This window comes from Mustela nivalis (assembly GCF_964662115.1).
Source record: "Mustela nivalis genome assembly, chromosome: 2".
Lineage (NCBI taxonomy): Eukaryota > Metazoa > Chordata > Mammalia > Carnivora > Mustelidae > Mustela > Mustela nivalis.
The window spans coordinates 100083415-100104089 of record NC_139021.1 but is presented as its reverse complement, the minus strand read 5'-3'; the positions used below and the strand labels follow the sequence as shown (position 1 = coordinate 100104089).

At 54.1% G+C, this 20675-nt stretch overlaps 2 protein-coding genes across 7 annotated transcripts in view; one reads left to right on the top strand and one right to left on the bottom strand.

Moving 5' to 3' along the window:
- Window positions 1-20675, bottom strand: part of LOC309859719 (uncharacterized protein) — a 284862-nt gene that overhangs the window by 186089 nt on the left and 78098 nt on the right. For all 3 annotated transcript variants that reach the window (XR_014308860.1, XM_082720774.1, XM_082720775.1), the window contains exons 9-10: window positions 1400-1501; window positions 1258-1299 (exon numbers count right to left, since the gene is read on the bottom strand). Coding sequence is in view for 2 of the 3 variants with exons in the window: in XM_082720774.1 (XP_082576900.1) it covers window positions 1258-1299; window positions 1400-1501 (144 nt within the window). In the remaining variant the exon portion in view is untranslated. The remainder of the gene's footprint in view (window positions 1-1257; window positions 1300-1399; window positions 1502-20675) is intronic.
- Window positions 2236-19744, top strand: LOC309859935 (uncharacterized protein). Of its 4 annotated transcripts, XR_014309043.1 has the most exons (9): window positions 2236-2299; window positions 4230-4361; window positions 5845-5915; window positions 6366-6390; window positions 8207-8280; window positions 8977-10476; window positions 10925-10949; window positions 11447-11520; window positions 11779-11824. XR_014309043.1 is itself a non-coding variant. In XM_082721228.1 (6 exons), exons 1-6 carry the CDS (start codon window positions 11356-11358, stop codon window positions 18300-18302), a joined length of 543 nt encoding a protein of 180 aa, XP_082577354.1. In that variant the 5' UTR covers window positions 11083-11355; the 3' UTR covers window positions 18303-19744. The 4 variants fall into 4 exon arrangements, 1 of the variants encoding a protein (XP_082577354.1); XR_014309045.1 differs by lacking the exon at window positions 11779-11824 and having other exon boundaries at window positions 2242-2299; window positions 4232-4361; window positions 11447-11522; XR_014309044.1 differs by lacking the exons at window positions 5845-5915; window positions 6366-6390 and having other exon boundaries at window positions 2242-2299; window positions 11779-11823.

The following is a 20675-nucleotide window of genomic DNA, read 5'->3' as shown; positions in this document are numbered from 1 at the left end:
TAGGCAGTAATCTCTTCGGTATCAGCCACAGCAACTTCTTTCAAGATATGTCTCCAAAGGCAAAGGAAACTAAAGCGAAAATAAACTTTTGGGACTTCATCAAAATCAAAAGCTTCTGCACAGCAAAGGAAACCGTCAAAAAAACAAAGAGGCAACCCACGGAATGGGAGAAGATATTTGCAAATGACAGTACAGACAAAAGGTTGATATCCAGGATCTATAATGAACTCCTCAAACTCAACACACACGAAACAGGCCAACATATCAAAAAATGGGAAGAAGATATGAACAGACACTTCTCCAATCAAGACATACAAATGGCTATCAGACACATGAAAAAATGTTCATCATCATTAGCCCTCAGGGAGATCCAAATTAAAACCCCATTGAGATATCACCTTACACCAGTTAGAATAGCCAAAATTAACAAAACAGGAAACAACATGTGTTGGAGAGGATGTGGAGAAAGGGGAACGAACCCTCTTCCACTGTTGGTGGGAATGCAAGTTGGTGCAGCCTCTTTGGAGAACAGTGTGGAGATTCCTCATGAAATTAAAAATAGAACTTCCCTATGACCCTGCCATTGCACTCCTGGGTATTTACCCCAAGGATACAGATGTCGTGAAAAGAAGGGCCATCTGTACCCCAATGTTTATAGCAGCAAGGGCCACGGTCGCCAAACTGTGGAAAGAACCAAGATGCCCCTCAACGGATGAGTGGATAAAAAAGATGTGGTCCATATACACTATGGAGTATTATGCCTCCATCAGAAAGGATGAATACCCAACTTTTGTAGCAACATGGACGGGACTGGAAGAGATTGTGCTGAGTGAAAAAAGTCAAGCAGAGAGAGTCAACTATCATATGGTTTCACTTATTTGTGGAGCATAACAAATATCATGGAGGAAAAGGGGTGTTAGAGAGGAGAAGGGAGTTGGGGTAAATTGGAAGAGGAGATGGATCATGAGAGACTATGGACTCTGAAAAACAATCTGAGGGGTTTGAAGTGGCGGGGGGGTGGGAGGTGGGGGTACCAGGTGGTGGGTATTATAGAGGGCACGGATTGCATGGAGCACTGGGTGTGGTGAAAAAATAATGAATACTGTTTTGCTGAAAATAAATAAATTGAAAAAATTTTTTTAAAAATAAATTAAAAATAAAACCCTGTCACAGACCCCCCCCCAAATAAATGAATAAATAAATAATGAATAAGTAAATAAATAAAACAAAGTGGAAATAAACAAACAAAAAGCTCACCTGGGATGTGTTTCTTTTCTGCTCTGAGTCGAGGAGGGAGAGCTGAGGAAGAAGGAAGGAAGAAGGAAGTTAGAAGAGACTTGGCCTGCCTTGCAGTTCCTGGATTCACCTGCCTACGCAGCGCCACATACAAGATACTTACATGCCCATGTGTGGCTCCGACAGATGTTGAGCTTAGACATGATACTCTTCACTGAGTGAATGTAAACAATTGTTCCTTCTGGATTTATTATCAATTTAGGTTCTGTGACACAGAAAAATTAAAAACATGAGAAGATGAGTTGAACATTTACCAGTAACCTAAAGGAGGAAACACTATGGCCTTTTCAGAACTGATGTGGGAAAAATTAAAAATTAAAAATCTCAAGCCACATTGTTATTCTGTTTTCCTGTGAACACTATTAATCCCCTGAGGTCAGAAAATCCAAGAAACTCTGGAAAAAAGAGATGGGGGTGTCGAAGCCAAGGTAAAAAAATAAATGTTTAATGTTGGTTTCTTACAACTTTCAAAAGGTCATTAAATAAGAAACTATCTTTGACTTAATTAAACTATCTATGACTTAACCCACTGAGCCACCCAAGAACTCCTGGAGAGACTTTGTGAAACAATCTCGTATAAACAGAGGAGTTTTCCAGAGTAGCAGATAGGAAAATGAACGTTTCAGTCTCCTAGGTGCCCTCAGGAGTCTCCTCTTCTGGATGTCCAAAAATGCAGGTAGTTAACATACAGCGCAGTATTGCGTTCTGCAGTACAACTCGGGGACTCATCACTTCTCTCCACCACTCAGTGCTGACCACAAGTGCCTTTCTCAATGCCTATCATCTAACGACTCCTCTCCAACCCACTTCCCTCCATGACCCCACAGAAGTGTGCAGGGATGCCTTCACCCTCAGAGTTCTGTCATGAGCCATCGCCACGGTGACCTGATGACACGCGTCCATCCTTCCGTTTCAACTGTCACTCTGTGAGCCGAGGTTGTGGCGGTTTGGTGAGCGGCTGTAGAAGTCCCCACGATGGGGAATCTTAACTGCTGTTGTACGGGTATGTGCCTATCGATTTTCTCAATTCTCTTCTCTCGAGCTGGTTGCCTCCCTTTCACAGAGACAGGCTTCTTCCCTTTGGCTTTTCCGCTCAACCCTCTGATTCCTCCACCCGGTTCGATGCCTGTGCTTGTTCGTTTGTCTGGGTGATTTCGCTAGGATTTCGTGGGGAAGCTGCCATCCTTAAAGTACTTCTACGTTCAGAAAACCATACTCTTTCTGAATACCCATTTCGGACACAGTCCTAAAGGGACAACACACAGGTCACACGCCACACTGCTGTCCCCGGATCAGGAGAACCTTGGTGCGACCCAGGCACCACATTTGAGGGGGAGGAATTGCCGGTCACCTCTTCCCGATGGACACGACAAAATCGGAGAGGAAGGGTCAGCGGTCGAAATGCAGCTGTTTTTAGAAGGAGAGACACTGGAAGATAGCGGGGTGGTCTCATGGGTTGATGTGCAGGGTTTCACGGGCCGTCTGCTTGATGCCGGGGAGTGCACGGGAACGGGCTGTGCCACCGGGTGGGTGGACAGAACACACGGCAGTTGCACAGTGGACTGTCTGCTGGTCTCAAAGGTACTGCTGGGCTGGGTTCTCCAGGCCCGGCCTAGGGAGGGAGACAGGAGACTGTCCGCTTAACCTACAGTCTCCAGAGGGGATCAAGAGACCTGAGAGTAGACAGGGGATGCTGGCAAAAATGAGAGAGTAGGGAGGGACTCACGCCAGCCAGGGTAGCCTCACTTCCATCCAGGCTCCTCAGAGCAGTCCGCATGGCAAGAGCGGGCCCCTCAGCATCATCCGTCTCCTTCCTGAAACCAACCACCCCACATGGCCAGCCCACATGGCCACCTCCATGATCGTTCGTACCATCGACTGCTCCTCGGGACTGGCGAGCTCAAGGCAAGCGTGTTCTTGGTGGGGTCAAAGTGTAACCTGTGGGAGCGGAAGGCAAGCGAGTTCTCGACGGGGTCCTATGTGACCGTTGGGAGTCTGAATCACCTTGGGAGCCAAGCAGAACCCCAGGAGCCGTGGGCTGCAACTGGCCTTCAGGACAGCCTTGGCGACTGGGCTGACCTTGCAGAGAGGTGAGGGAACGTGGCCCATGCTACCCGTTCCTGGTCCTTCACTAGGGCCCCACTGGGCAGAAACCGCCACATAGTTGATGTCAGGGCCCCAAACACAGATGTGAGTGAGGACTGAGGCTGGTCTCGTGGCCCTCGCTCTCCCCTACAGAAACACTGGCACAGAGGAATTTCAGATTGTGAGGGCAGCTCTTGGTTCAGGGCTTCAGGACCTTTCCTCAGGGGCCGTGGGTTGGTGTCAGGGGCGGGGGGGATCTCTGGCCACAGGGAAACAACAACATCCCTGTCCCAGATCAATCCTTCATCGGGGCCCTCCACTGTCCTCCACTGTGGCTTCAACCACAGCCAGCCATCTAGCTGAGTCCCTAGGCGGTCCCTTCCTCAACACCTGCGGAGCGGCTGGGCAGCATCCAGTCCTCCCCTAGGTCCCAGGTGCTCCTTAGACTCAATCACTTGGGACACCGTGGCGGCACACTAACGTCTAGGCCGGAGGGCAAGGAAGCGGGCACAGAGGGTTCTGGGGAACACTCTCGGGTAGGTGTGGCTGCTCAATGGCTGTGACTGAGGACATCACGCGTGCTCACGGCACTCTGTTGCGTTTCTGTCCTGTCTCTGCTCCATACAAGCCGTTGCCCACAGAACCTGTGGGTGTGGGAGGGGGCTGAATTCAGAGCACAGCACATGGTGACCTCTTCCTAAGTCCCACCTGGAGGGAGGAATGCCTGCTGGGCACCTGGCGAGTAGGGGCAGGAGACGGATGGACCAGAAGGAAAGGATGTCCAATCCCCCTATGGGCTCCTGACGACAAGGTGCCGACACTGTTCTCTATTTCTGTGCGTCTCCCAGAGTTCTGTGGGGAGTGTTTCCTCGACGATGTGGAGACGCCCCCACCCACGCCCCTCCCTCCACGAGGACCCAAGAAGAGAGTGCGGTTCTCCTTCCATGATGAGGTGTACATCATCAAGGACACCAAGGAAGGTACGTTGGGGATTGACTCATTACGTAGATTGGAGACACATTCTGTCGTTCACTAGCACATACATAACCGAAGCCTTTAAAACTGCTGAGACACATTGTCCTCTGATTTCACTGGTAGCCATTTCCCTCTATGCCGTCCGTCCGTCCCCTTTTACGTCCACGGGTCATGATGAGATCCTCATTCAAACTGGACCCAAGGGGCACAGGAAAAAAGTGTCTACTAGCTGAAGGGATAGATCTTAGGTCGTTCTGGAACACACAGGTCCCTACAGGTCTCCCCAGGAAACATGGTTCTTAGATGTGTAGGAAGGAAGAGACTATGTTTTCCGCTGAACAGAAAAATGGGCCAGAATACGACAGGAGGTTTCACGATGCCCCCCCCCCTTCACTTCCGCCCATTAGCCACATCTTACATGGGTGTGCTACGTATCTTCAAAGGAACAAAACGACCTCGCCACATTTGGGGAACTGAAGTACCCAGTACATTCCACGTGGTTACCGTTCTACAAATGGGGCCAATGCCTTCGGTGACGTCTTCTCATTTTGGAAACACAGAAATCTGCGCACTAATGTCTCACACAGCGGGGTTCCCAATAGCCCCAGACAGGCACTGCCCCCAAATCCATCACGGGAGGAAAGAACACATTCAATGGCATCCATACGCATCATGGAGTGCAATTCAGGCGCAAGAAGAAACAAAGGTTTCCAATATTTTACGAAACAGATGGGCCCTGGAAACCTAACACGCATTTTGAAAGCAAGCACACAAGGAAAGAGGTACATTACACGATCCCAGGCTTTGAGGACACTCCAGTAGGGACATTCGTAGACCCAGAAAGTGGAAGGGACGGTGCAGGGAGGAAACGGGGAGGGCCGGTCATGTCGTCACGGGTACAGAGGGGCCAGGGGATAGGATGGCAACGTTCTCCCCATAGATGGCAGTGCGGTCTACAAAGCATCACGGATGTCAGCACTGTCACCGAACGGACGCGTACTAACAAATACAACCGTCCCCAGTACTTAGATTCCATCACCGAAAAACCCACTACTCCAAGGCACGACAGAGGAGCGATAGGGTCCCACAGCAGAGGTGCAGGGGAGACAGCTGAACAGGCCCCATGACCAGCTGAAGAAGTGGCAAGCTGGCTTGGCTTCACAGTGGGCAGGAAGGCTCAGGGGACTGCGCCCTGAAACCCAGGGTGCCTTGAGTGTTTCCCAGACAGACGCTGAGAGTTCCCACTGATGACATCCCCTCCGTTAGAAAGCCAAGGCCCCATTTCCCTTTTCCATCCTGCTCCCCTCCTCTGTGTTTTGTGTACAGCACTGTGTACTGTCTCCACCACTGTGTCCAACACAGGCCTTGCGTGGTCACCCTTCACGTCCATTCCCTCTGGCCCCGCATCCACATCCAGCAGACTTAACTCCCCGAGTCATTCCTGAGTAGTGCAGCCAATGTCCTGACAGCTCCTCTCTGTTTTCCTAGACCGGGTGGAGGGACAGTCCAAGCACCTTCCTAGGGGCTGGAAAAAGGAAGGTCCCCCAACTCTCCCTGAGGTAAGCTCACCTCTCTTTCTCAGAGACATAAATGGTGCTTCCTTGATTTCTTCCATCAGTGGAGTTTGATGAACATCGGGCACTTTACCTCCCAGGGGAAGGGGGCAGCAGCCTCCCCTCATAGAAGAATGCTGGGTCTGACCTCTTACGCACAGTGGACCCAAAAAGGGTGATGACACAGGACAGCCTCAGTTACAAACTCCATGGGATCAAACACAAGGTTTCTGCTTGAAAGAGAACGTTCTGTCTGTTGATCAGAATGGACTTCGGAGATTGAATGATGCTCCAGCATCATTCAAACGGTCCTCCTGAACTCGGGTGGGGGGACATGGACTCAACCACGGGACCTCATCCAATTAACTGCCTGAAGTCCTCCCCAAACCAAAGAGCTGGCCCAACAGAGGACAGGATGCTGGGATCCTCACTGTGTTTCCTTTTCCCCAATCGCAGGTAGACGCTGGGAGCAAGGACAGCTGTACGTATTTAAGAGCATCGGGCTCTGGGGAGGAAATCTAGAGTACAAAGAAGCCTGCCCCCTGATTCTGGGTTCCAACAAGGAACGGGGGGTGGGGGATACTGACCGAGACTGTCCGGTGAGGCACGGTCACCACGTCGAACAGGGCCTGGAAGAACTCGTACATAGGGAAGGGCTGATCTGTGTGCACGTGGGATGAAGGCCCTGTGTGCGTGGGGGTGTGCGTGGGGGTGTGCAGGTGTGTGTATGTGTCCCCATGCGTTATGCTTGGGAACGTGATTGTGTGCCTTTCCCAGGAGATCTTTCTCACACTTCCACCACAGTCACAGTGCCCCCCTTCCAAAACACTCTCATCACCCTGGCACACTTGACATACTCCTTCCCCTACCCACCACAGCTGTACCTGGAGGACATTTCCCTTTGATTTCCTGAGACGGGCATGGTGCAGAGATGAAGGGACCAAACCCTTGACCTCCTACTTGGAAAGCCAAGATTGGAGCTCAGGTTCCAATCTGAAAGTTGCTCTGGCCTACCCACCTGTGTTAGTCCCTCAGCCAGGGGGGGTCATGATGTACCATGGGTGCTAGCTAGCAAAGGGCCATAAGCATCTGTGCACACAGCCAAATACCTAGATTCTATGATGGTCCCCCACAGGACCCAACATGACACAGTGGCTTCCATGGACACAGAAGCCAGGGCAAGCTTAGAAGCCCACGTTCAAGATTACAGCCTGGTCCCTGGAGTCAAGTGCACAGAGAAAAGCCACATCCTCGTGCTCAAGCCCACATGGCTGGAAAGCGTGTGGACCCGTGGAGGACAGAACAGGGCAACATCAGTCATAGCCGGTCTCAGTGTGTACACACGACCGACCAATGGCAGAAAAGCATCACGGAGGGAACTGACTGTACTTGATAAGATTTCCCTAAGCCTCAGGAAGGTTCAGATTCTCTAAGCACACACTCAAATACCACTAGCCAATAGGAAAGCAAGGTCAAGCTTGGGTGGAAGCTTTACACGCAACATCCCCGGAGCAAATCTCCTGCAAAGCAGGCCGACAGCCTATCAACACACACTCCAACAAGACTCCACTGTGTAAGCAACTTTCCACTGGTCAGAACACCTGGGAGGGTTCGGACAGCCACTGTCTTTACGGGAAACACGCACACACACACACACACACACACACACACACACACACACACGGGACAGCTCAAGAACAGTGGAAGGATTCTATCACACTCATCGACGGTGATGGCTGTTTACAGAAGCTAAGATGTCCGTGCTCTCCAGTGTTGCACATGGCATTTTCTGAAGACAAAGAAAGGATGAGTGAAGCAAACTACTAGGCTCCTTTCCTGAGGGTTGAATGCAGCCTGGCAAGTGAGGCTGCTTTTTAGGCCGTGCAAAATCTTACAGAGACGTGATGCATATAGTCGCAGCAGGTGGGGATCTTGGGCCCAGAGCTGATGTCCAAAGCAGCAGCGTGGGACGCCTTAGTGGCACGTCAGTCAGGAGAGGTTATGGGACTCGGTCCTCACACAGAAGCCAGCTTAGGCTTCCCATGTACTGGACTGGCTATTTGGCTTTGATCGGGCTCACTTTAGCTAGAAAGACAAGAACCCTCTTCGCATTTCCTCCCTGCTCCTCTCCCATCCCTTCCCCTCTGCACCAAGGACAAGGCCCGGCAGCAGTGCCGCCCGTACCTCCTACGCTCCCCCACGCGCACACTCCCCTCCTGTCCTCATCCATCCAAAATCCCCGCCTACTTCCTGAGCAGCCTCACCAGTGTCCTCACGGTGCCTCTGTATCCTCCTAGCTCTCCACGATGACCTGATGGAAGAGCTACTACCCACTTTGAGGGCTGAGGAGGAAACTCCGACTCTCCCTCAGGTAAACTCATTGTTCCTCAACTTTTTATTTATTTAAGACAGAAAGAGAAGGAGAGAGAGAGAGACAGACAGACAAACAGACCGAGTGCGCACGAGAGCGCAAGCAGGGGGAGTAGCAGAGGGAGAGGAAGAAGCAGGCTCCCCTTTTCAAGCAGGGTGCCCAATGTGGGCCTCCATCCCAGGACCCTAGGATCAAGTCCTGAGCTGAAGGCAGAAGCTTCAATGTATGAACCGTTGGGTCACCTCGCTAAAGTCATTTTGTGCTTCTGAGGGACAGCCAGTGTTTGATTTCTCTTTCCATGAACATCTGAGCATGGACATGCCAGAGGGGAGAGACAATGTCCTTGGTGCTGAGAGCCTGCCATGTGGTTATACCATTAATGGACAGCGGATTGAGACGGGCACTGAGAAAACATCACCATCATTGCTTAGGCAATGGATGGTCGTGAGCATTTTCCACCAGGTCATTCTGTCTATGGGAAATGGCTTTGGAATGAGTTGCTGAAGAAAATGGACGGGGGAGTTTTGACATAACAAGCCGGAGCCTTTTCGGGAGGTCATTTCCTCCTCCTCTGGATCATAGACTCAATGACCGCATCCCATCTAGCTTGCTTACGACACACACCAAGGGCACAGAGATGTGTGCACACGGTGTGCACAGGGTGCGGGGATCCTCACTGGGTTTCCCTTTCTCCAGCTGCAGGAGGCGGTCACCGGATATGGCCCATATGCCTATTCCCCCATCACTCCCTTTAGGGAGACAGATGTAGCTGAAGATCAAGGTAGGGCTTTCTCTCCTCCTTTGGTCTGGAGAGCTTCCCCCCTTCTGAGTTCCTCCCGGGAACGGAAGCTGGGGCGGACTGAACAAACGGAGTGTCCTGCAGAAAACCAGGACCCTGTGCTACAGTCCCTGGAAACCAGTAGGTCATGCGGGCGGTGTGCTTGGTGCGTCTGAGGGTTGGGGCTTGTTTTCGCGTGGGTCGATGCGACGGGACCGGGCATGTGGGTGTGCGGACTCCGTCGAGTTTCACCAGAAGACATCTCCCACTGAATGGACTTGACGGCACGGGTCAAAGTTTCAAAGCCAAACCTCCTTCATCCCCGCTGCACACACCCCCCCTAGGACACCACATTCCTCCCTGACCCCAGCTCCACCTGGAGGGTTGCTCAGGATTCCCTTTCCTCAGACAGGGATGGGGAGAAAGGAAGGGGCCCACATCTGTCCTAGCTCGGGACGTTCCTAAGACAGGGTCAAAACACAAAGGAATCAGAAGCTACTTTAGTCGACCCAGACATCACCACCAGCCTTACAAAAACGCTCCCATCTTGAACGCACAGAGGGAAGGCTCACTGGCAAATGGCAATAGCCAGGAAAGCTTCATCATTAGCTCGGGGCCCGATCCGACTTCCTGACAATCTGCTACATGGCCAGGTTAGAGAGTGCCCTTCTCTCGCCTGGCCTCCGCTCTCTCGTGAACTTGCCTGGTCCTGACTGGGGGAGGTGGGTCCCGGGAAACTGGGTCCCGCGGACTCCAAGGACACACCCACATGTCACAGGCAAGGAAGACTGGGAAGAATCAGCACTTTGTGGATGGGGACTCTGTTGGAATGGTCAGATGTCAGTACGTAGAAATCCTGGGTCTTTGGTTTTCCTGACCCTGCATGACTCAGGGACAAATAGAAACCTCTAGGGTACTTGTGCTTGCATTGAATGCAACCCTGCCACACAGCATTCCTCTGCAGAAATACAATCTCCTAGTAGAGGTGAGAGATAGGTGGGAGCGGCCACGAATCGGTCTTGACAATGACCACGACACAGTCGCTGGTTGGAAGAGCTTGCCCGTCAGTACAACGGACCGTGTGTCTTAGTGTTTACCCACTTTCGGCTTGAAGAGGTCACCCTGATTCCATTCCCTGTAGCTCGAGTTCAGAGTCAGTATTTCTCCCTCCGTTCCTGCTCCTTGCCCTGACCTCTCTCGATGCAGCAGCAGCTTACTCAGTCCATACCCACGCAACCCAACGTCGCCATACACTCCCGGGCACGCCCACCCCAAGCGAAACTCCCTGAGCTCTTCCTACCGAGCCCCACCATTGGACTGACCATTCTGTGGATCTCTCCCTAGCTTGGCTGGATGGACAGGCGGGTGAACGTTCAACAGGAACGACAGAGGAAGACGCCCCGTTTTACACCAGAGTGGTACGCTGGCCTTTCTTTGGGGGAGACACAAAATTCTTCTGGCTTTTTAAATCAAGGTCACATAAAAAACAATCTCAGCGTGCACAATTGAAAGGGTAGGGAGAAGTTTGAGAGAGAATCTGTTACCAAATGCTACCTAACCCCGAAGGCATTGCAGGGGGGCTGGGACAACCACAGCATGATCACCTACCATCTGGAGGAGAGGGAGCTTTAGTACGGGTAGCAGCTATTCCTCCTTGGCACCTATTTTGTCCAGTGGGACCCGGCACGTGGGACCTCTAGGAAGACTGGGCACATCTGTGGAGAACTCATTTTGCTCTTGGGGCTCACGGGCCTCTAGCACCCTTCCCCATCTGGCTTCCTCTGGTGCCCCAGGGAACAAAAGAGCCATGCAAACAGGACAAAGCCTGATTTGATGTTCATACTGTTTTCTATTCTGAAATCACAGGTGTCCCTGCTGGAAGGGGATGGCGGTAAGTATTCTGTACTCTAGAGTCACTCACTTGTTTGCAACAACCTGGAAAAGGGCCAAGGTCGGGGCTTCGTCGCAGCCACGATGAGAACCACCCTGATTCCAGGTCTGGCGGAATGAGAAGAAGGGTCAGGGTAACAGAAAGGGATTTCCTGGGGAAAGACCCGTGGCTTCATGGCCCTGTCCCCGGAAACTACTGCGCTGCTCTTAGGTGGTGCAGGTTTGGGGGCAGGCAGTAGGTGTGCCTTGGAGATGGACTATTTCACAGCTACTCCAGGCCCTGTAGCTCCAACAGGAGGCAGAGTTTCTATTCACATCCCTGCTCCTCTCCAGGACCTTTCGTCCTCCATCCAGGAAGGGCCCACTGCAGCTCAGTCCATACTGATGAGCTCCCCACCTCCACACACATGTCCACACGTGCACGCCAAGCAAAGCTCCCCGAGCGATTCCCAAAGAGTCCCATAGGGGTCCCGACATTCTCTGTGTGTATCCACCCAGATCCCCTGGCTAGCCTGTACGATGACCTTGACGTGGACAGCACAGAGGGAGAGGGCCCATTGTTCACCAAGGTGGTAAGTCAGCCTTCCTTCAGGTGAGGTACAGCATCCCTTATTTCCCTGATACTCGCAATCAGATCCAAACATCTCGGCATGTACAATGTCCTTGGTGGAGAGATTCCTGAGAGAGCGACTCTTAGCCAGGGACGCCCCATTCCAAAGACCCTGCAGGAAACAGCAGGTTCGGTTACTGTCCATAGGGTCGTGAGCTTTTTCACGGGTGATACTGACACCGCCGTGCCACCTAATGGACCCAGGGCATGCGACCTCTAGGTGGATTCCATATCACTGCCCATGACCCTGCCCATCACCAAGAGACCAAAAGAGCTGTGCACACAGGACAAGGCAGGACTTGATGTTCATCATGTTTTCTTTTCTATAATCGCAGGTGGCCCGGCTGGAAAAGGAGCTTAGTGGTAAGTATGCTGTCCTCTAGAGTCACTCATTGCTTTTGAGCAACCTGGACAAGGGGCAAGGTGGGGCTTCCTTGCAGGCTTCATCTTGAGAGCCACCCACAATCCAGATCCTGTTGCAACGAGACTAAGGGTCATGTTCCGGACCGAGAACCCAGGCCTCGTGACCCTGGCCCCGGAAGCTACCGTGCTGCTCTTAGGTGCTGTAGGATCGGGTGCTGGGCACGTGGTCTGTTTCCATGGGAATCCATGTGCTGTGATTCTCAGGGTTGGTGTGTGTGTGTCAGGTGGGTGAATGCTGCGCTCTCGAACAGGTCTGGTCCCCTCAAAATGGCGATTAATGGTGTCCACGTTCTCGGGGACGTTTCCCATCACTGTCACGTCAGGAACGTGACATGGAAAAACTCTTCAACACCTACAGTTGAAAGAGGTGTTCTTTCCTTGCAAAATCACATCAATTCCCTCAGAAAACAAATCCCGTCGCAAACTAGGAAGGGCTAGACTGTGCCCCAAAGACACAAGTGTGTCCCTGTTACTGAGTCAGCGTCCATGGGGTTCTCCCGCCAAGGTAGGTCTCGGGCAAGAATGGTCACAGCACCTCCCTCTTGACACTGCACTCACACACACACACGTTCGTCTCTGCATCAGAGGCCCCACGATGCGTCTTCCCAACCTCATCGCAAGCACTGAGTGCTGGGACACACTTCCTCCCTTCTGCAGGCGGCATCCGGGGCAGCCGCATGCAAAAGCCCGTTCGGGGATGACGCGCACAAAGGGGCAATGGCCAGGGAACAGATGGGGCCAATTCACTCCGTGTTTCTCCATGGAGAATTACCATTTCCCTGCAGATACTGTGTCTAAGAATGCAACTGGCCTTCTCCCAGGGAAACCCCACACCCACCACTGGTCCTTGCTGGGGCACTTGCAGGTGGGCCCAAAAGGTGTCCTATCCAAGGGGGAATGAGGTCGTCTTCAGGGACTGAGGATCACTGGCGGCACCTGGGCCCCCTCCATGCAGGAACGAAGGGTGCTCTGGGCATCGCAAGGTGGCCAAAAAGAACCTCAAACCTCAACAGGGGTGACAGGACAATCACCACCCATTTTGCTGGCCATCTGTCCATGCAAGAGGGCCTTGTTAGATTCGGGAGGTTTGGGCCAATAGATAACTCAAGGGGGTTCAGTGCCTGGGAATGGAAACAGAGCCAAATCAGGGTTTCAGAGTTCTTTGGCAACCAACAAGACTTTCTCTCATGAGAACATGTATTGGAAACAGAATCTGATTTTCCAACATCTCTTTTTCTCTCTCGCACGCGCGGGATCCACGGGAGTACCTTTCGCTGCTCTCCGAGGACACTCAACGGGCTTTTCCAGGGTAGTTGCATTCCAGTCTGCATTCCACATATTGCATACAAAGTCTCCAATTTTCTGCCTCCTTCCAACATGGGTACTGGGTTTGAATTCCTGGTTTGGGTCCTCGCTACCCTAACTACAATGCCACAGCTCGGCGTCCTTTGTATTCGCATTGCCCTCACGATGCCTTATGCTGAGCATCTTTTCGTACGACGTCTGACTGACCGAGTTATTTGTTCCCTTTGCAGCACAGACTATTCCAGTCTTTTTCTCGATTCTTTCATTTGGTGAAATCACAGTCTTCTTTTGTTTGGTTGGTTTTCTTTGTTGTTCTTCCTTTACGTCAGTGAACACACCTTTTCTGAAATAAGGATTGCCAAGGGGGTCTCCAATCTGTGGGCTGCCTTTTCACTCTGTTCGCTGTTTCAGAAGAGGATGCTTTTTCTGGGCGGTCCTCTTGGGAAGCATCGTGATGCCAACATGAGCGCATTTCCGGGGCCATTTATCTTCGGCTCCCAGGTGCCCCTGACTCTTTGTATGCCAGCACCCTCCTGTTGGCTCAGGGGAGTCATCCAAGGTATTGGAAGGTCAGCTTCTAGAGACCCACCACTGACTTCTTCATATTCAGAAACGTCGTGGCTCCTTGTGTTCCTTTATGGTTCCCTTATCTATTCTAGCAGCTTCTCTGTCCCAAGAGCAGCACATTGTATGCTTTAGATCCGTGCTGCATGGAATCCGTTCCCCACTTATTCTAGGAACTGGGGCTTCACCTTCATCTCTTCGGGGCCAAAGACCTCCGGCAGCACCTGGTGGGTGTGTGTGAGCCCGGGAACGTCTTCCCTTGATCAACGTCCCTGTCACGCCAGCCACAGATGCCTGAAAAATATGCAGGAGAGCAGGCCTGGTCTCTCGCTCCTGGTTGGTGTCTAGTGCTGAGTGATCCAGGAATGAGTCTGTCTAGTATCCATCGTACACAGTCATTTCTTATCTCAGTGCAGTACACAGAAATCAAGGGAACGAAAACATCCAGTTGCTCACTCCCACTAGCCACACGTCAAGAGTCCCATAACAACTGGAGTTTCCGATGGTTGCGCTGGGAGGGGACAGCGGTCATGGGCATGCAGAACGGACACTGAGGTGGCTGCTGCAGCATCCTGGCCTCATTAGAAGGCATGAGACTCCAATCCCCGTCTCCTCCAAGGGCTCCGGCTCCGCCAGCCCCGTGAACCTCTGAAAGCACAGCAGAAGAGTCAGGCAGATGCTGCACGGCCCAGAGACATCTCAACGCACTTGGGAGGAAGGGGTGAGGCGGTTTCTCTCCTAATGGCATTGCTCCTCTTTCAGTTCTTACAGATCTCCTGGTAGAGAGCATCGAGGACTACTCCTTCAGTGAGGACGAAGTCTCTTCAGGTAGGGAATGGCACCGAAGAGGGGAACATGGGGACATGGCTCCCGGGAACATGGGGTTGCCCCTGCCGCTCCGGAGAATGAAGAAGGTGGGTCAAAAACCACCAAGGACAGGGATGCTCTGGCACAGGCATGATTTGCTCATGTCACGGTTTCGGGATGAAAAGAACAGACGAGGTGTCCACGGGCCTTTAGGGTAGGCTGGGTTTGTCATCACCACTCGACTCCTTGCGCGGCTCCTTGAAGGATCTTTCCCATCAAAGCTGCTCGTGCCTCCCTTGGCCGCTGCCACATGTCAAAGCTTGGCCTCTTTGCTCATGGCCTTTCGGGAATGGTGCACAAGAGATTCTGAATCTTTCTTGGCACGGGCCCAGACCTGGTCATGCTCAGGACTTGGCGGCCCCAACCGCACTCTACTGGGCAAGAGAACCGCGACACTACGCTCTGGTCTGAGCCAGGAGGTAGAAGACAGGTCTAAATTCTCTCCCTCCTAACCTCCACTACCAAACCGTCCCGGTTCTCTCCAAGCTGCTATACTTCAAGGAGATGCCCAGAGCTGCAGAAGGGAAAGCGTCCTTCCCCTGGGTTCACTACACAGGTTCCTGTAAATCGTACCTTCTGCCAGCCTTCACACCCCAGCCGAGTCTGACCTGTGGACGTGTTCCCAAGGGCAGGACGCCCCCATGCAGCTCCCCTGGAGAACCCCTGTCGCGGGCCACGGTCCCCTGGGCCTGTGTGAAGGGGCTGCTGGACCTGCTTCACACACTTGCTGCCCCGGGTCCACTCTACCTCTCACCAGCTGGCATCGAGGCATAGCACAGAGCCTCTTGGGAGCAGGGCCAGGGAGTCACGGTTCCTCTCACAAACCCACCTCGCCGCTCACAGCCCTGGCCATGCTCCCCACTCCCTAGGCATGCCCACACGGCAAACGTTCCTCAGGCCTGCCCAGGGCCCTACACACACCCCGACCCCGTCCATTCCCGGCAAGCCTCAGCAGGAGCACTGGCAGGAATCCTGTGTTTCAGTAACCACACCGATGGATGCTTTCCAGGGCTGCCCTGAACAGCTGAGGGCGCCTGCACAATTTCCCATGCTCCCGTCTCCATTCAACCTCTCTAACACTTAGGGAAACAGAGGGCGTTGCGTTCCCTGAAACACGTCCCTGGGAAGGTCATCCCAGTCCCTGGGCAGACATGGGCTGTGGGGAGGAGGTGGGCCATCTCTCCCTGCATTTCCCCAGCAATCCCAGGCCCATGACAGCTGCTCCCAGCACAGACAGATCGGGGGATTGATTCCAGGGGACCCAGCATATCTCCTCTCTTTCATGGTTGCCCCCTCCTGGACAACAATAGGACTGGTGGAGCTTGGCAGGGGGAAGGACATGGAGCATCTCTAGGGGAGGAGGTGGAAGAGGACGAGGAGGAAGACAGAGAGCAGGGAAGGACAAGTACAAGGACAGAGGAAGACAAAGTCCCGCAGAGGCAGTCTTAGGGACAGTGACAGCTTCCAGGGGGGAAAGGATCACACAGCCGGGCTTCCGGGTCTTGGAGAGAATCGGAGGTGGGAAGAGCAGGTGGGCAACCGGAGACCCCCCTGTACCCTGCGGAAATCAAGCGACCAAGGCCAAGGAGGACTCGGAGCTAGGGACACACCCCACTAAGGGCAGAGCCCAGCAACCCCAGAGCAGTGGGTCGCCAGCTGCACTAACTCCCTTTTGTCCTCTCTCATGGCCAACCCCAGCATCCTCGCTGCTCTCTGACCCGGAGAAGGATTCCACGGACGACGCTTCCGTCGGAAGGAGCCACCCTGTGCCTGTAATGCACTTCCACCTCCATCTCTTGGGCTTTCTCTCTCCTCTGTCCATAAGCGCCTCCTCCCAGCGCTTCCCCTTTCCCTGCTTTGACGATGCCCACCCTGGAGGCCCTCGTCTCCGGCAGGCACTCAAGCTTTACATCGGAACTGCTGCATGAAATCCCCGGGCAGCCCTCCTCACCCCTTTCCTACCATCACCCTGACCCCTCACTGCTGACTCTGGGAAGCAGCCCCAGACAGCAGAGCAGAGAGGAGGGCTGGGAGTCAGCAGGGCACGGCTCACCCGGCTGGAGGGCCCTCGGGAAGGGAGGCTGGGTGTGAGTATCCCCACACTTGGTTCTCTGATGCCGGGGAGTCTGTGCTCATGCCCACTTCTGCTCTTGCTCTTAGCTCTCAAGAAGCTTCCCTTCGGTGGACTTGGCGCAAACGACAAGGGAAGCAGAAGAAGAGGAGGACTCGGGAACGGGGTGAGTCGGGCAGGAAAAGGGGCCGGTGAACATGGACACACGTTCTCCCTCGTTGCCCAGTCCCTGTTGTGGGCACCTCGGCAAACCGCACAAAACCCTTGGGTGCTGCCCTAGCCTCTGACCACAAAGAGGAGAGGAGAGGAAGGTCCCAGTCCCTGCAGGCACTAGGAAGACCTGAGAACATCCCACGGGGAACCTCCACCTAATCCAGGCAACTCCCTGTGGTGGTTAGGCGCTGTCGTCCAGGAGCTGCTGATCTTGGAGGGAGGGCCCTGGCTACCTGGAGGGACTGGACCCCAGGCAGCCTAGGCACAGTGACCTTCTGGAAAAGGGCTCCACGCCCCCCATTGAGCCCCTCCCTCTGCACGACACAAGCCTTGCCCTCCCACCCTGCAAAAGTCAGCAGATGGCTGACTCCCAGACGACACTACTCGAGAAGAGACAGTGGTGAGGTGGCCTCATCTCCCACTTCAGGCACGTGAGAAATGAGCAAACAAGACAGGCCCCCGGGCTCACAGGAGCAGGACAGCTCACCCCTCCCAGCGCTGCATCCCTGTGGGCACGTAGTCGGGCCCGGTCTCCAGCTGAGTCATGTCTGCCGGCCACTCCCATACGATCTGACCAACACCTCCAGTCCCCCGAGCCTCCAAGATGCCTCGTGGGAGGTAGTGGGTCCCCTCATGGCACCATTTTGCTTTGTGAGTTTCATACTCTAGAGACTCTCCTCGATCCCTCAGTCGGCAGGGGAGATTCACCAGGAAAAGGCCACCCTGCTTGCTCCCACCTCACCCAACACCTGCCCACAGCTCGTAGACTGTGCCAATTCACTTCCCATGGGGGTCGGGAGCACGTGGTCTCTGCCACGCCACCTGCAACACTCATGTGGGCAAAGGCTCCCCCCACAGAGAAGGGGCACGTCCAGGGCTCTCAGAGAGGCTGGGGAAGGGACAGCCCAGCAGGAGGAGGACCCCGCCGTCATGGAGGAGGACGCTCAGGGAAGGGCCTGAGGGACCCTGGCTGTGAAGCCTTCATTCAGCCCCAGGGGGCCCACGGGAAATTCCCCTTTCTTCACGTCATGCATGGGTCCTGCAGGGAAACCTCCACCTCAACACCTCAGAAGACATATTCCCCCAAACCCCACAGGCCTCTGGTAAGACATGGCCTAAACCACACGCCACTCACTATCTCACACCACTCCACCCGTTGTCTCCACAGCTGCGCCACAGGACAGTGTGCCCACCACCCCGAGGCACCAAAGGCTCCTGGGGTGCTCCGACAAAGGGAGCCAGGAGGGCCCTGGGGCCCCACTTGCGGCTCCGATTTGGGCCCGGAGGAGGATTCGGCGTGAACACACAGGGAAACACGCCTGCAGGAACGGCTCTCTTACGCCGGACCTCCGTAGGCCAAAGAGACGACTTCTGGGCAGCCCACCAGAGGACGGCACTGGAGCCCCGAGGACGAGACGAGAGGACCCTCTGAGTCGGCCGCCACACCCAGAGCTGGCTGCCCAGGCCCTGCCGATGACGGACACTTGGAGCACGAGGCAACCACCTGGGCCCACAACAATCCGTTGTGTGGGGAGACTGGGCCCACCTGGGACTGGGCCCAACTGGGACTGGGCGGGACAGCAGCCTTCCCGTCGTCTCCCCTGTCTGCTGCAGGGGCTGTCCCCTGCAGTCCCCGGCAACCCTGCAGAGCATGACACATGCAGGACGAAGCGGCACTGCCAGGGCCCCTTGACCACCCTGGGATCCACTCGAGGGGCAGCAGCCCTACCCCTGCTGGATTCCCCGAGGGTGCCGCACCGGAACCGCCCCTGTCGCTTCGACGCACAGGACCGTGACCAATGCTGGGCTCAACACTGGCAGCGGCCCCACAAAACGGGCCCCGCTCAGCCTGTGTTGTTTGGCAGCAGCAAGAGGTTTAGGGAGGAGAGGCTCTCCCCTGCACTCAGCGGCCTCTTCCTTTTACAACTCTGACAGCAGAGGCCTCCCCCAGCTGGGCCTACCCCACCTGACCAGGAACGACCCACGCGGAGGGACAGCTCTACGCCCCTATTCAGCAGGAAGAAGCTACAGAAGATGAGACCGTCCTCCTTCAACAACCTTAACCACGCAATGCTCCGCCCTGGTCAGGGGCACACGAGGAGGGAGGAGAAGGCTAGCTGAGCACCAAGCAGGAGCTGGCACGCCACACCGCCCCCCCAACCTGGGATACGGGGGACATCCCTCAGGCGCTCTGACTGCCCTCAAGCTGAGGAAAGGAAAAAACAGATTCTCCCCAGATGGCAAGACCGGAGTCTCCCTCGGTTTGTAAAAGTCCTCGTGATTCGGCAGGAATCAAGAGGCCCGCTTAATGAGAGCCTAGCGACCTGCCAGAGGCCCGGATCTCCGTTTCCTGAAGCCCTGACATCTCCCTCCCCTCCACGACACTGAGGGAGGCTGAGGCCGAAGGAAATGTCCGTAGGGACAGAGTTTCTTTTCAAACCTGCAGTCCCTTGAGAAGGACCTGTGAGAGGAGGAAGGTAACATTCCTCCAGGAAGCTCCCCACCATCTTTCAATTCATGCCTTCCTAGCAGGAAAAACCACCTTCCCTTCACAAGAGCAAAGCCAACTGTATCCTCGGTGTCCTCTGTCCTCCTGCCACGTTCTCGCAAAACTTCCCTTTTGCCTGACCTCCCCCAATGCCATCCCAGAGAGTCAGCCTCCCGTCACGACCCCAGCAAGCAGCCCTTTCTACCCAAGGGTCGTATCCCTGTGCTTTAATAAAAATCACCTCCTGCCAGCAAAGCCGTCTCAAGACTTCTTTCTTGACCATCGGCCTTGAATGCTAACCTCTTTCCTACATCAGTCCTGTCTCTTGTAGGGCTCCTGTGGAAACAACCCTGCAACACGTTGGGCCCATTTCTGTCAACTCTTCCGACTCCATCCACCTCACCCACTGCACATTCTGTGTCCTCCGAGGACCGGACCCTTCTGTGGTTCTTGCACTCAAACCCTCACATGGCCCCTCTCCCAGTCCTCGACGTGGTTGACGTTGCCCTTCTGAAACTCCCCAGCATCCCTCCCTCACTCTCTTTGTCTCGCAGGTTTATCTGGTCCATAGGTTCTCATCACCAACACCCTACAACCGGTTTCTGCTCCTGAGTAAAGGACTCCATTCCTTTCCTTTCTCATCAAGCTCAAATCTTAACTCTCAGATGTTTGTCTCACAACTTTCAAAATTCTTCTTTCCCCTAATGCCTCTCTACCAGTTTCTCTTCTCCCTTTTTCAAGCCACCCTCTCTCCCATCCTCCCTTCCTTCCGTCCTTCAATCCTTCTCTGCATGATCTTTTCGTTCTTTGTATTCCTTCCTCCCTCCCCCTCTTTCCTTTTCTCCTTCTGTTCTGTTAGTCCCCACACAGCACTTCAGTACTTTTTCACCTAGTGTTCTGGGACTCACTCTTTGTGTACAAGACCCAGGAGCTCACGGCAATTCGTTCCCTAATAAAGGATGAAGGGAGACCCACACGGGGGCATCTCAAAGGTCGGCTTCTCTGCAAGTCAACGGGAAGCTTCAGGGTCATGAACCCTGGCCTTCCACACTAGAGCTGGACACGGGCTACGCTAAGCATTCCCCACAATCTCCTGTCTTCCAAGACCCTGAGCATATGGGCTGTCCCACCAGAAACCTGAAGAGTTTCATTTCTCGGCTGAAATGGGCCTCGAGCCAAGCCGCCG